Raw genomic sequence first — 14,061 nt, 5'->3', positions numbered from 1 at the left:
ATTCTAAACCAAGTAGTTAAGTGAGCTTTTCAAGAGCATCATTAAAAAAAAATGAAACAAAGTTTTTTGAAACATTAGAAAAAGTAATTTTTGTTTTTGGCCATTTAGACTAATAAACTATTATGTTTATTCATAAATCAACAGACTTATTCTCTCTTTTTTTGTTTGATTTGAATAGGATTCTGTTGAGTTCTTACACTTTCATATCATATCTATAACTTAGTTCATCTGATTATTAAAAAAATAAACTTAATCCAAAATAAAAACCATGAAAGAAATTACAGATTAAACTTTTTACAAGAATATCAATTACATTACCTCATTTTTATAATTATATTTTTATAAAATTATTATTATTTTTTTATAATTTTACATAATATAGGATTTATTATCAATATTATTTATTAACTATGACGTATGTGTGCTGTAGATGGTTTAACAAGAGAAATGGAAGTGACATTAGAGCTCCTATAAGTGTTTTAGTTGGAGAGCGATGTTAGGATGTTAGATTTTGTAACTATTTGTGATATTTCACATCGGTTGGAAAGAGAAACGAAGCATGCCTTATAAGTTAGTGTGGATATCTTTCCTGTGTGACTCGTTTTGACAAAACCATGCGGGCTGCGTCGAAAACGGACACTATCGCATGCAGATGGTCTGGACTATTACAGTTGGTATCAGAGCTAGTACATGGATCGGTGTGCCAGCGAGAACTCACAGTTGGTATCAGAGCTAGTACCTGGATTGGTATACCAGCGAGGACGCTAAACGAGGACGCTAAACCCCAAGGAGAATGGGTGTGCCAGCGAGGACGCTAAACCCCAAGGAGGATGGATTGTGAGATCCTACATCGGTTGGAAAAGAGAACGAAGCACGTCTTATAAACTCTAAGGAGGATGGGTGTGCCAGTGAGGATCCTAAACCCCAAGGAGGATGGGTGTGCCAGCGAGGATGCTAAACTCCAAGGAGGATGGATTGTGAAATCCCACATCGGTTGGAAAGGGGAATGAAGCACGTCTTATAAACCCCAAAGAGGATGGATGTGCCAACGAGGACGCTAAACCCCAAGGAGGATGGATAGTGAGATTCCCACATCGGTTGGAAAGGGAAACGAAGCACGTTTTATAAGGTGGTGTGGATACCTTTCCCGTGTGATGCGTTTTGACAAAATCGTGCGGACTGGACCCAAAACGGACAATATCGCATGCGGATGGTCTGGACTGTTACACTACTCGCACAACATCTTTTATTTATAGTGTTACAAATATCACATTATTTACTAAATAATATAACAAAAAAATTGTGCTATTATTTTATTTGCTTACATTAGTTTCACTTATCCCTGCGGAGGCGGCTAGATGGCAATGCCTACTCTTCCCATGTGTGAGGTTTTTTGGGTTCAAATAATCCATGATAAAAAGAAAAAATATTTACCTTCTCTTGATTGCTTTTAAAAATATTTATTTTTTTTTTAAGTTACTAGTATTTGATTTCACTTATCTAAAATGAGTTGGTAAACAACTTTTTGTAGCGCTGTATCAAAAGAAATAAATATTAGAAACAATAAAATTGTACAAAATATGTCCCTGTGCGACAGCCTAGCGATAAAAGTCATAATTTTCTCCAACGATAACCTTTGTTCGAAACCTCCATTCCCAACGTCCCAAAAAAAAAAAAAAAGTTCACTATTCTTGTACTGCCATTTGAAAAAATTAAAAGAACATTTCTATTCAAATCTATGAAGAAACAGCAGAAAAATAAAAGAAAGAAGCTTTAGCAACAATCATAATTTAAAAAAAATAATAAAAAAAATTCCATTTGATAGCAAACTATTAAAGATTTAAATTTTGTATTTCCTTAATGAATAAAAGCTAGAATGACAAAAATCCTCATTTAACCTGATCCAACCGTATCCTGTCTCGTTGCCATCTCTAAATAAACTTACTATAGAAAGACCCCATCAAGTTTAAATTTTAAAACGCTTTAATTGTTTTATTTTCTGTGCTTTTGATCAAATAAAAATTGATTCACATGATCCCCAAAAAAAAAGTGCATTAATTTCTATATTGTAATAGGGGACCCTGACTAAAAGAACTAGGAAATTATTTTTTGGACTAAAAGAAATTAGTAATAAAAAAGTACCTTGATTCCATTTAGTTGATCTAATAATTTTACTATATTTACGTTACATCGAATTTGATATATCTTATATATGTTACGATTCCCAATGTCTTAAGAAATTTAATGTTGATTAACCTGACTTGTTTTAATTTGCAATTTTTTTTTTTTTTTGGTTGGCATTTTAATTCTACATGTGTTACTTAAAGATTTGAATAAATCGGTATGAATAATATCATTAAAAAAAATCTATAAAAACGTAGCTGAGCACAAGGATTCTCCAACATGGTTACTTTTGATATGCTTACTCCTTAAAGTTAAGAATAATTTTATAATGGAATATGAAATTTTTTTTTTCTTTCCATTTTTGGGTAAGGGAATATGAAAACTTTTAATATGGATAAACTAAACCAGTATATGCTTACTTAAAACAATCAACAATATGTGCTTTGCAATGTGTGAAATAGGAAAGCATGATGCAATGATATGGTACCATTTAATTGGATAAGCAATAAAAACAGGTTGTAGGGAATAATAAAGCATGAAAATGAGCAAAATCTTCTCTATAAAAGAGTTATGTGGGAAGCCTAAATTCTCACCAAAATTTGCCTGATCCTTTTCCAATTTTTCAGCTATTAGGTGTTTGAGTGTAGAGACAATCATTTTCCAAGAAAAAGAAAAAGAAAATGCAATCTTCTCTCGTTGGTAAGCTGGAGACAAACATAGAAATCAAAGCTGCAGCTTCAAAGTTCCATGAAATCTTCAAGCACCCACATCGTATTTCCAATATCTCCCCTAATTTTGTTCAGAGTTGTGAACTCCTTCAAGGTCAATGGGGTACCGAGGGGTCTGTCATCTTCTGGAAATATTTTCTCGGTAATTAATTAACACACCCTTCATTTCATTTCATCTATAACTCTAATTTTGTTTTTTGGAATAATTTAATTTTTAGTTAATTGATGTCGCCATAGGCTGATCTAGCAATTTTTGTTTTTCATTCATAAAAAAAATATATACGTATTTATTTTTTAAAAAAATTTGGTAAAGATAATAGGTAGTGCCCCTCTCAAAAAATTAAAGTGTCCATTTTGTTTTTTGTTTTTTGTTTTTTGGTTTTTTTTTTTGTTATTTAGAAAATATGTATTAATATGTATTATTTTCTTCATATTTATAAATAATTTATTGAAATGTTTTTCCCCCATATCCGCTGCTTTTTATTTTTTATTTTATTTTTAATTTTTTTTTATGGGAAACAAGTGAAATCATTTTATATCATTACTCATCCTAAATTTTTCTATCTATTCTAATAATTATTGGTGTCTATATGGATTAAAACCACTATTTTATTAATTCAATTAGCTCTTCTTTTTTTTTTTTTTTTTCCTTAAACCTTTCTTAAAAGTTAAGGGCTCTTATATGCGAAAAAGAAAAAAAAAAATTATTCATTTCGGTTTGACTCCAAATTATAACAAATAAATCATACTTTAAAATATAAAATTAAGATGAAAATTTTTCATACATAATAAGTAAGCTAATGCAGCAATTTACAATACCATCTATCACTATGCAATGGTGCCCTCCCTAAACTAAATTTTTAGATCTGCCACTAGATATCACCTACCTTAGTACTGACCCTATGATGAGTGGCAAATCCATAAATTTGTTTAGATGGCACATTGAATAATGGAGTTCTTTTGGAAGCCATGATAATGTTAATTTTGTTTTATCAAACTAGTAATTGTGTGAAATTTATTTATTTATTTATGAAATAAAAGATGGGAAACACAGCGTTTCCAAGGAGTTGATGGAGGTCGTAGATGATAAGAACAAATCCCTTACATTTAAGGTGATAGAAGGAGACCTGTTGAAGCACTACAAGAACTTCAAGTTCATTTTGAAAACAACCCCAAAAGGTAGTGATCAGCAGGGCAACGTAGTGCAATGGACTCTGGAATACGAGAAGCCGCACAATGGAATTGTAGACCCTCACTCCATGATTCAGGTGTTGATTAAAGTCTCCAAAGATATTGACATTCACCTTATAAACACCCCTTAATTGATAGATAAGCTCCATATCCCATTCCCTAGGAGATTTACTATGTATGCTAAATAATTCCCTAGGAGATTTGCTAAAAGCATTCGCCAGGAGATTTACCAAGTAATTTGTAATAAAGCAGCGTACCGGGTTGCTGAAAAATTCCCTAGGGGATGTAGTTGTATGTGTGTTTTGTGCAATAAATGTTTTATGTGGTAAATAATGTGTAATTAAGGCAACAGATTTTTGCCACAGGGCTGGAAACTACTATTTTAGTATTTAGGGGGGTGTATTCGATTAGGAATTTAATAGATTTTAAAAGATTTTAAAAGTCCAAAGGTATTTAATTAAGATTTTTATGGAATCCATTAAAATATTAGGGTATTCAATTCAGAATTTTATAGAATCTATATAAATCTGATGTTATTCAATTATGACTTTTTAAAAGTCCATAAAAATCTGTTGGTATTCAAAAAGTCATTAACTTAGAAGGATTTTATAAATTGATGGATTTGATTGGATTTTGAGACATTAGATATAAATACTCAAGCCTTTCACAAATCCAGTCTCCACCCCAAAGATTTCATCGGATTGTAAAACACAAAACATTGAGTGAGACCCTGCTTTGAGACAGAACGAAGAACGAAGAATAGACAGACAAACCCAACCCGCTGGATGAACAGTCGAACAAAACTGGCGAACTGACGGTAACCAAAACAACGATCTTTCCTGTGGGTTCTCTCCCTGTGCTTCCTTGGTTGATCTGATTTTTTGGGTATGATTCAATTTTTCTGCTTTTTTTGCATTATTCTTCTATTGTTTGATAAAAACCCAAATCAATGTTGTGAAAGTTTTGAATTTCAAGTGAGAAGTTTTGAGTTAAAAAAAAAAAAAAAGTGAGAAAATTTCTAAGGAATGTATCTGTTATCTGCTATCTGCTATTGTAAATATATTCATATATGTTGTATATATGTTTAGCCCTAGTGTAAAAAGAAATAGAAGGTTGTGAAGCCGTACTTTAGTGCCAATTAACTTATTCTTTTGAAGCATTATTAACAGTATATGTCCACCATCTTTATACATAATCTCCATCGATCTTTTCCAGCACAGCCCCCCCTCTTCCTTGAGCCATAAACACATAGACGAAAGCCCCAACACCCCCCCCCCCCCCCCCCCCCACAACACACACACACACCAAAGCAAGAGCATAGTAACAACTGCCAGATGATAAAAATTTTGTGGGGTTAGTTTTCAGGAGGGTAAAGATCATCTCTGATCAATGTATTTTCTTTGTTCCCAAAAAATAAAATAAAATAAAAAAAGGAAACAGATGGATAGTGATGATCACCGTCTCTGAAGAAAGGAAAAAAATGGTTGGTAGATTAGGCATAATGAATGTGTATGTCAGAAGCTAGCCTCACAATTTTCCATCAATTAATAAATTTATATAGCTTTGAAAAAAAGAAAAAAAGAAAAAGAGTTGGTGGATTAGGCACAACGAGTGTTCACGTCAAAAGCTAGCCACACAATTTTCTATCAATTAATAAATTTATATTATAATATATATATATATATATATATATAGTTTCTTGTACTTAATGAAACACACTTCCCCAAGAATTTGTGCTTTGGTTACCATTTCCACTATGAGTGACTGATTTGGTGTTCCATCATTATTATTGTTATATATATATATACTTCTTGTACTAATTTAACACACTTCTCCAAAAAGTTGTGTTTTGGTTTCTGTTTCACTGTGAATGGCTGACTATGTTTAGTGTTCCATCATTATTGTTATTTGTTACGAAAATATTACTGCCTACTTGCACTTAAAAAATATATACTATGCTATAGTACTACATGTTCATGCATATATATATATATATATATATAATTTCAGAAAAAATTAGAAAAATACATTATTGTTTGGTTGTAGTTAATAGTCTTTTAAAATGCATTATGAATCTAATATGATTTATTAAATATTTTTAATCTGATTTTATATTTTGATGAGTTAGAATGTGAATATTTTGATCTTGTTTATTATATGTTTAATTTATAATATATATATATATATATATATAAATGTGATTCAACTATTCATGGGCTTTATATTTAGATATTCATTGTTACAATGGGAGATTCACAACGAAAAGGTAAAACTGCATATAACACATGGACCTCACAAGAGAGTAATATGCTGTTGGAACTGATGGTTGATGCTGCTAATCGTGGATGGCGTGATAATAATGGTGTATTTAGCAAACTAACTGTGGAAAGTAAGATACTTCCCAAGCTAAATGAAGCACTTGGATGTAATAAAAATTATACTCAATATCAGAGTCGCTTGAAATGGTTTAAAACGCGTTATCAAACATTTTCTCAACTCATGTGTTTCAACTCTGGTTTTGGATGGGATGCAACCACACAAAGATTCACTGCCACATATGAAATATGGGATAATTACTTTAAGGTGAGGTTATAAATTTTCATAAGAATGTATTTTATATTATTATATCTTATATATATCTATATATATAGATATATTTTTTTTGTATTTTTATATGTTAACAAAATATTATATTTATTTTATTTTGTTTTATTTTTTTTACAGTCTCATCCAAACCAGAAACACCTTCGAACAGACACTTTTGCTGACTTTGAGGATTTAAAAATTGCTGTTGGAAATGGAACTGCCATTGGAAAAAACTCTATTGGATTGGGAGATGATACAGATGCAAGAATTTATGGACAAGATGAAAGTACACATGGTAGGATAGATGACTATGTATATGATGAGATTAACGAGGTATATGTTCCAACTCAACTCGATCCATCATGCCAAGCACCTTCACCCGGACATAATGAACCATCAATGTCAGAGTTCGATCCAAATTTAGAAGTTCCCATGGAAAATGTTGTTCAAAGAAAGCGAACTAGAAATGAATATGAAGGAAATACTCGTTCATTTGATCAGAATGCCACTCGAGTTGATCTTCTAGAAAAACTTTCTCATGGTTTGGACTCGATTGGAAAAATTGCCACTGAAATTCGGGGTATGTATAACCTAATGGAGAAAAGGGAAAAGGCAATTAGTGAAAAGGAGAAAAAGAATGATATTTGGAATGCTATTAAGGAAACTCCAAATTTAGATAACATTGGTCACTATAAAGCACTTGCATTGATTCAGAAAATGGGAGTTAAAGATGCATTCTTGAAGATGTTACCTGAAGAGCGCTCAGAATGGATATCATTTAATATGGAATGAGTGTTAAAACATATATTTAGCCATAACTATTTTATGAAATAGGTTTTTTGTCAGGACCCGTCCAGAATTCCTTCCCCGGAACCCTAGACAGCCCTGATCCCAGGGAAACCCTACCGAACTCTCCAACGGAAAATCCGGCAAAGCCTCCCCTAAGGGATTTACATACCACAAACTACCTGCACTGAAAACACACTTCTAAAAATATCCCCTTATTCCTCCCACAATACTACAAATTGATTCCACAAATTGCAGCACTTCAAAATAAATACAGTAATCCAGTGCATAATAAATACAACAAGAATGAAAGAAATATTACAACTGCAATAAAAGCAAAACAGGGTACAGCACGAACTAAAACAGCGAGGAAGATCAAGTCCGCTCCGAGTGAACGCCGACAACCTGGTACCTAGAGGAACGGAATTTAAGAGTGTGAGATGCTAATCATCTCAGTGAGCGACCCTACTACTATACAATATAATACCACGGTAATAGGTATATCAATAATAATTATTTGGAAAATAATAATTTCTCTCAAAACCCTTACAATTCTCTCAGTTGGAAGAGTTCCCCTTTTAAAACATTTTCACAAAACCCTTTATTCATACTCCCCGAAAACCAAGACATCAAATAAATACCAGAACAGTAATAGTTAATTTTTAATTCCCATACAGTTTCAAAACATTTTATTTTTAAAACACAGTTCTGAAATCATTTGATGCACCCACTATATACCAGTGGCGCCAGAGTACCCAGCGTCCCGAGGTACTGCCAGACAGGAGGTTATAGAGAGAAACCGGCATACGGTCGCGTGGCGTCCCACTGCGCCGCTGCTAACCTGGTGTCCTGGCCAATGGGGGGTGGCCACCCTCTCCGATGGCATCCACAGGACACCCTCATAATATCATCTGCGCGCTACTCACACCCACCTGCGCGCTAATCATATTCGTGTGCACAATATCCATATCACATATACCATATCACATAATCAGCACACCAGTACGTGCACGGTGCATCTAAAAATCATAAAATCCATAAATTTAAATCATAAAACAAATTTCACATTTTTCATAAGCATAGCGGGCATAATCCATCCGCTTGAACCGGGAAATTCTCCACAATTTCTTTATAATCAATGCCATAAATTCCATGATTTTCAAATCCACCAACTCCCAAATCCATCAATTCAAATATCCACATTTTTCCAAGCATAAATAATTTCTCGAAATATCATAATCAAATCTCATAATATTCCATGGGCATATTTTATAAAAATTGAAATCACCAACATAACCAAATATTTTCTTTGAAATATTTGAAAATCAAATCATGCCCAATTTACCATTAAAACCACACCAATTTCAAAATCCTCAAAACCATAAAATAATTTCACATGGCATATATTTGTAAAATGCACATTTTCTTAAATCCAATAATTTCATAAATAATTCCACAATAAATCCAATAAATATTTGGCACATAGAAATTAAATTCCAAATATTTAAATCACACATAATATATTCATCAATTAAATTCCCCAAAATTAATTTGAAGGTGGGTCACTCACCTGGAGCACGCAATTAACCCATGATCCACTACGGGATCAATTCTACGACTCACCGGTGCTCCTAGAACAAAATTCACAGACAGTCAAAGAAATTAATATTTTATTCGGGTAAATAATACCCGGTACCCGGGGGGTCAAAACACAAACGATATCTAGAATTTACGAGTTATATACCGAATCGAAGCTCGAGTGATGCTGATCACAGATTCGGTCTTACTTCCCGGTGATCGGACCCGACGGGGTCGGAATCTCGCCGAAAAGCTTTTCGAGTTTCGGCTCCGCAATTCTCCCAAACCGTCGCGAATTGGCGGAAACGGAAGCCGGATTCGGATTCGGGAGGTCGAACACAGCGGACTGGAGCTGGTCGGAATTTCGGGTACTCGCCGGAACAGTAATTTCCGGCGGGCTGCCACGGTCACCGGCAACCGTCGCCGGCGGCGGCGCGTGCGGTGGCCGTTGGCTGTGAAATTTTGCAGACTTGTAGATCGTGAGGAGAGCAATCCAACGGGACCGGCGGTGAGCAAAACGGAGGTCGGAAGGCGGAGAAATCACCGTTTGAAGATTTCCGACCCCTCGCCGGAAAACGCTCCGATCCCGGTGCGTCGGTGGTCCGATGGCCGTGATTTTTGGTGGATAGGCCGGACTTGAGGAGAGGATCAAGGCTAGCTGGCGCGTGTACTGTAGATCAGCCGGAACAGGGTCGATTCGCGGTGGCCGGCGGTGGAGGGGTAAAAATCGCCGCCAAAATTCGGACGTCCGATCCGGGCGCGTCCGGCGGCCGTTCGCCGTGAAATTTAGAGGTTTTGCCGGAAATGAGGTGGGCAATCTGGATGGCCGATGCGTGTACAGTAACTAGGCCGGAAAACGTGAAAATGACCGGCGGCCGGTGACTCTCTCTCTCTCTCCTCTCTCTTTCTCTCTCTTCCCCGAGTGTTTTAACAAATAAAACCCCTGCGTGACACTGTTCATGCCACGTGGACCAATCAGAAGCTGACACGTGGCGTTTCACTGTTCACTGACCCAAAAACATTAAAATAATACGGTATCCGGTAAACTTCAAACGTCCATAACTTTTTAACTGGATGTCCGTTTTGAGCGTGCCGCTAGTCTGTGAACTTGTATCGACGAGCACTTCAGAACCACACACGAGTCAAAGGTCAATTCCCCATAAACAAAAAGTCAACTCCGACACCCCCTGGACAGTTTGGACTGCAACTTGTTTCGTCCATAACTTCCAAACCGTAGCTCCGTTTTCGACGTGCTACCAGTCTACGAACTCATGGCATCGTGCACTTTGCCACGGTATCCTGGTCAACTCAGAATTCTCACCGAGTCAAAAAGTCAACTTTTGACCCATTTGGTCAACGGTCAACGATCAACCTCGGTCAACGTGCACGGATTCCGATGCGATTTGGGACGGGGTGTTACATTTTTTGTTTTGATATATTTTTCTCTCTGGTTTGTTTAAATGAATTTTTTCATTTGCTTTATTGTTCAATTTGTATTGAATTGAATTTTTCATTAAAGATTTTTTTTTCCCTTCCTGATATTATTATTTTTTATGACATTTCATATTTTCTAATAATATTTGATGTTATGTCTTAGATTAATAGAGAAAATGGAACGGGAAGAACTGGGAGAAAGAGATACACAAAAAGATGAAGAATTTTATGAAATCATTAAATTAATGTTGTTGGCAATTCAAGCAATACTTGAGGTATTAGATGCACTAATGATTAGCATATGTGATGAATATATCGAACGTCCACTGGCTCGACGACCAATCACTCCTAAAGGGTATAATTATATTCATAAAGTATTGAAAGAAGATCCTCAACATTTTCGGCAACTCTATAGGATGTATCCTAATGTGTTTTTGAAGTTATGTAAAATTATTAGAGAAAAAACATATTTACAGGATACAAGATTCATTTGCATTGAAGAAATGCTTGCAACATTTTTACTTATTATAGATCAAAATTCTCGCTATCGTATGACTCGTGAAACATTTAGTCGATCACATTTCACAATGAGCAAAAACTTCAACAAAGTTTTGAGGGCTTTGAACACAATAGCACCAGATATGATGGTTAAACCAAAATCTACAGTGTCAAGTAAAATAAGAGAACATACAAGATTTTACCCTTACTTTAAGGTAAGTAATGAATGTTTTACCTATTTATTTTTTTAGTAATAATAATTATTTTGTTATTATTAGTGTTGTAATTATTATTCAGAACATCTTATATTTTATGTTAGTTATAAAATTTATTATTTCTTTTAGGATTGTGTTGGAGCTATTGATGGCACACATATACCAGCAACAGTAAAGGGTCGTGATGTAAGTAGCTATCGTAATCGCCATGGAAAAATTTCACAAAATGTATTAGCAGCTTGTAACTTTGATTTGGAGTTCATATACGTGCTTAGTGGATGGGAGGGTTCGGCTCATGATTCAAAATTACTACATGATGCTTTATCAAGGAGGAATGGACTTAAAGTGCCACAAGGTATATATATTTTTTTATTATATATATTTTTCAATATGTACTAATTTTTACAAAATAATATTTATGAATTAATAATTAATATCTTATATTTTTAGATAAATATTTTCTTGTGGATTGTGGATTTCCAAATCGTCGACAATTTTTAGCTCCATTTAGAGGGGTTCGATACCATTTGCAAGATTTTTCTGGTCCAGGTCGCCATCCCGAAACTGCAGCTGAATTGTTCAATCTCTGTCACTCTTCTTTAAGAAACGTAATTGAGAGGATATTTGGTATATTCAAATCTAGATTCACAATTTTTAAGTTTGCACCTCCATTTCCATTTAAAACACAAGCAGAGCTAGTTTTAGCTTGTGCAGGATTGCACAATTTTCTTCGCAAGGAATGTCGCTCTGATGAGTTTCCTATAGAGCCAAATGATGAATCTCCATCATCATTATTAACACAAGAAATTGAAGAAAATAATTTTGAAGAGCTGCTTGAAAGTCAAGAGCAACAACGAGAGAATGCTAATAAATGGAGAACTACAATGGCTTCAAATATGTGGGTGGATGCCCAAAATGCAAGAAATCAAAGTAATGAGCAATGAGTTTTTTTTTTTTTTTAAATAAAATTTTGCATACAATAAAAATAATAATAGAGATGATATAAGACTATTTGATATATTTATCTACTTTTATTTTAATTTATCTTGACAATGTTTTTTTAAAAAATATTTTAAGGATAATATTATTAAAGTTTAATATTCATGTATATGTTGTTTACCTATTTGTTAATATTTGTTAATTTTTTCGATATCATAAATGTTCAACAATGCTAATGGTATGATTAAAAAAAAAAAAAAACTATGCTTATAGTATAGAATAAATGATATTATTCACCAAAATAGTAAAATAAATTATATAAAAATATTTAAAATCATTAGAATTCCATCAAAATCTATTAAAGTCTATAATATAAGTCTCATAAACTCCATTAAATTCCATATAGAATTGTGATAAAATCCATGTGGAGTTTGTTGAATTCTAAGTAAATCCATGAGTTCCATCAAACATTTTAACTCTTTTAAAATTTATTAAATTCCTAATTGAATACACCTCCTTTAGTAAAAAAAGTAGTGGTTCTTTCTTTCTTTCTTTTTTTTTTTTAATTGTTTTTTATTATTTTTATTAGGATGTATGGTCATTATTGTCGATTGACCCTTTGGAGTGTTGAGGCATCTATTATAATATATATATATATATATATATATTTTCCAAAACTGAAAATTGTTCTCTAAAAGCAAAGTACCAATGTCTTATTGTGCATTGTTTTCCTTAACAGTTTTTAAACAAGTTGCTTTTATATTGGATTGGTACATAGACCCATAATTATTGATATCCAGTATTCTAAAAACTGTTTTTTGTTTTTTATATCCAATATTCTAAAAACGGTTACATGACTTTCTTTTTTTGTTTATTTATTTTTTATATAGCATGTTCTAATAGTATTCCAAAAAAATTAATAGGAAGAGTAGGAACCCAGTAGAACCTAATTTAATAGTAGTACTGCAATTCATATCCAGCTAGAACCTAATTTAGTCGAGAGGAAAATTTATGTTATGCATAATAAAACACAGGTACAGGCGGGCAAAAACCAAAACCAAATTTTCAAATATGTTGGATGGGTTCAAAATTTTGTCCAAAACCTATTGAACTTTTTTCAATGTATAACAATAATACTAGAGTCATCAAAATATTTGTTAAGCCTATTGACCAAAAAATGTGATAATATTTAATTGGTTTATTTTCTTTCATTCCCTTATTTATTTAATGGTTCATTTATCAATATTTAAATTATATAAATATGTCAACTAATAATATTTTAGCACGTATTATTTGATAAATAAATTTGATTAACATTTTAGTGTTTGTAGGATTATTGATATTATAAGGGGCCAAAAACCCAACCAATCATACCTCTCTAGTTGGATTGATTTGAATATGTTCTAATTAAACCATTTTGAATATGTTCAAACTGGTTCAACATTTTGGCCAAACCAAACCATTCCGTTAGAATTTTTGTAACTCCTCGTACCAAAATACCCATGTTGTATAAGTTTGACCAAATTTGACCAGGTAGATCGTGTGTGAGTCCTAAGTTGACTTTTTCTATGGTTAAAATTTTGGTTTGACTGATATTTCATTGTGTAGAACTCGTCAATAATGAGTTCATAGACTGATGATGGTACACCAAATTCTAAGTTACAGATAAAAATATTTGGTTTTGAGAAGTTTTAAACATCAATTTTATATCAGTGTCCAAACCAGTTCTAGATTTTTATCTATTAATGATCCAAGGCCCTATATAAATGTTGGAAAGCATACCCAACAAGAAACAAATCCCAAAATATTTATTTTATCCCTTAAACCCGAAAAAGTTCTCTGCAAAGCCATAGGTCCGAACCGAGTCATTTCCAACCCATTTAACGCCCAATTGAGTCACCGTCATTTTGCCCAAATTCAGCCATTGTACTTATACATGCGCCACACAAGAAAGAAGACCACCCAAAGACGATCTCAACCAT

General features: G+C 33.4%; 3 protein-coding genes across 4 annotated transcripts; all 3 read left to right on the top strand.

Annotated features, from left to right (window-relative positions):
• The first annotated feature begins 2,652 nt into the window (after window positions 1-2,652).
• Window positions 2,653-4,388, top strand: LOC107429335 (MLP-like protein 28). Its single transcript, XM_016040007.4, has 2 exons — window positions 2,653-2,994; window positions 3,894-4,388. Exons 1-2 carry the CDS (start codon window positions 2,805-2,807, stop codon window positions 4,172-4,174), a joined length of 471 nt encoding a protein of 156 aa, XP_015895493.3. The 5' UTR covers window positions 2,653-2,804; the 3' UTR covers window positions 4,175-4,388.
• A 150-nt stretch (window positions 4,389-4,538) lies between these two features.
• LOC107430816 (uncharacterized protein At2g29880-like) lies at window positions 4,539-7,427 on the top strand. 2 transcript variants are annotated; one of them, XM_060813468.1, is made up of 3 exons: window positions 4,539-4,860; window positions 6,273-6,626; window positions 6,768-7,427. In XM_060813468.1, exons 2-3 carry the CDS (start codon window positions 6,288-6,290, stop codon window positions 7,419-7,421), a joined length of 993 nt encoding a protein of 330 aa, XP_060669451.1. In that variant the 5' UTR covers window positions 4,539-4,860; window positions 6,273-6,287; the 3' UTR covers window positions 7,422-7,427. The 2 variants fall into 2 exon arrangements, with proteins under 2 accessions (XP_060669451.1, XP_048318632.2); XM_048462675.2 differs by having other exon boundaries at window positions 4,539-4,928.
• A 3,644-nt stretch (window positions 7,428-11,071) lies between these two features.
• Window positions 11,072-12,084, top strand: LOC125418478 (uncharacterized). The gene is made up of 3 exons (XM_048462026.2): window positions 11,072-11,140; window positions 11,270-11,485; window positions 11,896-12,084. The coding sequence occupies exons 1-3, from the start codon at window positions 11,072-11,074 to the stop codon at window positions 12,082-12,084; spliced, it is 474 nt and encodes a 157-aa protein (XP_048317983.2).
• The last annotated feature ends 1,977 nt before the right edge of the window (window positions 12,085-14,061 follow it).

This window comes from Ziziphus jujuba, chromosome 12 (genome assembly GCF_031755915.1).
Source record: "Ziziphus jujuba cultivar Dongzao chromosome 12, ASM3175591v1".
Classification (NCBI taxonomy): domain Eukaryota; kingdom Viridiplantae; phylum Streptophyta; class Magnoliopsida; order Rosales; family Rhamnaceae; genus Ziziphus; species Ziziphus jujuba.
Note: the sequence above shows the minus strand (reverse complement) of the source record. Positions and strands in the feature narration are given on the sequence as shown.

Bases quoted from the DNA above. Each gene is read 5' to 3' on its own strand.
- LOC125418478 (XM_048462026.2), top strand. From the start codon at position 11,072: ATGGTTAAACCAAAATCTACAGTGTCAAGTAAAATAAGAGAACATACA. The intron at 11,141-11,269 runs GTAAGTAATGAA...TATTTCTTTTAG, and splicing joins GATTTTACCCTTACTTTAAG to GATTGTGTTGGAGCTATTGA. The intron at 11,486-11,895 runs GTGCCACAAGGT...CGCTCTGATGAG, and splicing joins CAAGGAGGAATGGACTTAAA to TTTCCTATAGAGCCAAATGA.
- LOC107429335 (XM_016040007.4), top strand. From the start codon at position 2,805: ATGCAATCTTCTCTCGTTGGTAAGCTGGAGACAAACATAGAAATCAAA. The intron at 2,995-3,893 runs GTAATTAATTAA...ATGAAATAAAAG, and splicing joins CTTCTGGAAATATTTTCTCG to ATGGGAAACACAGCGTTTCC.
- LOC107430816 (XM_060813468.1), top strand. From the start codon at position 6,288: ATGGGAGATTCACAACGAAAAGGTAAAACTGCATATAACACATGGACC. The intron at 6,627-6,767 runs GTGAGGTTATAA...TTTTTTTTACAG, and splicing joins TATGGGATAATTACTTTAAG to TCTCATCCAAACCAGAAACA.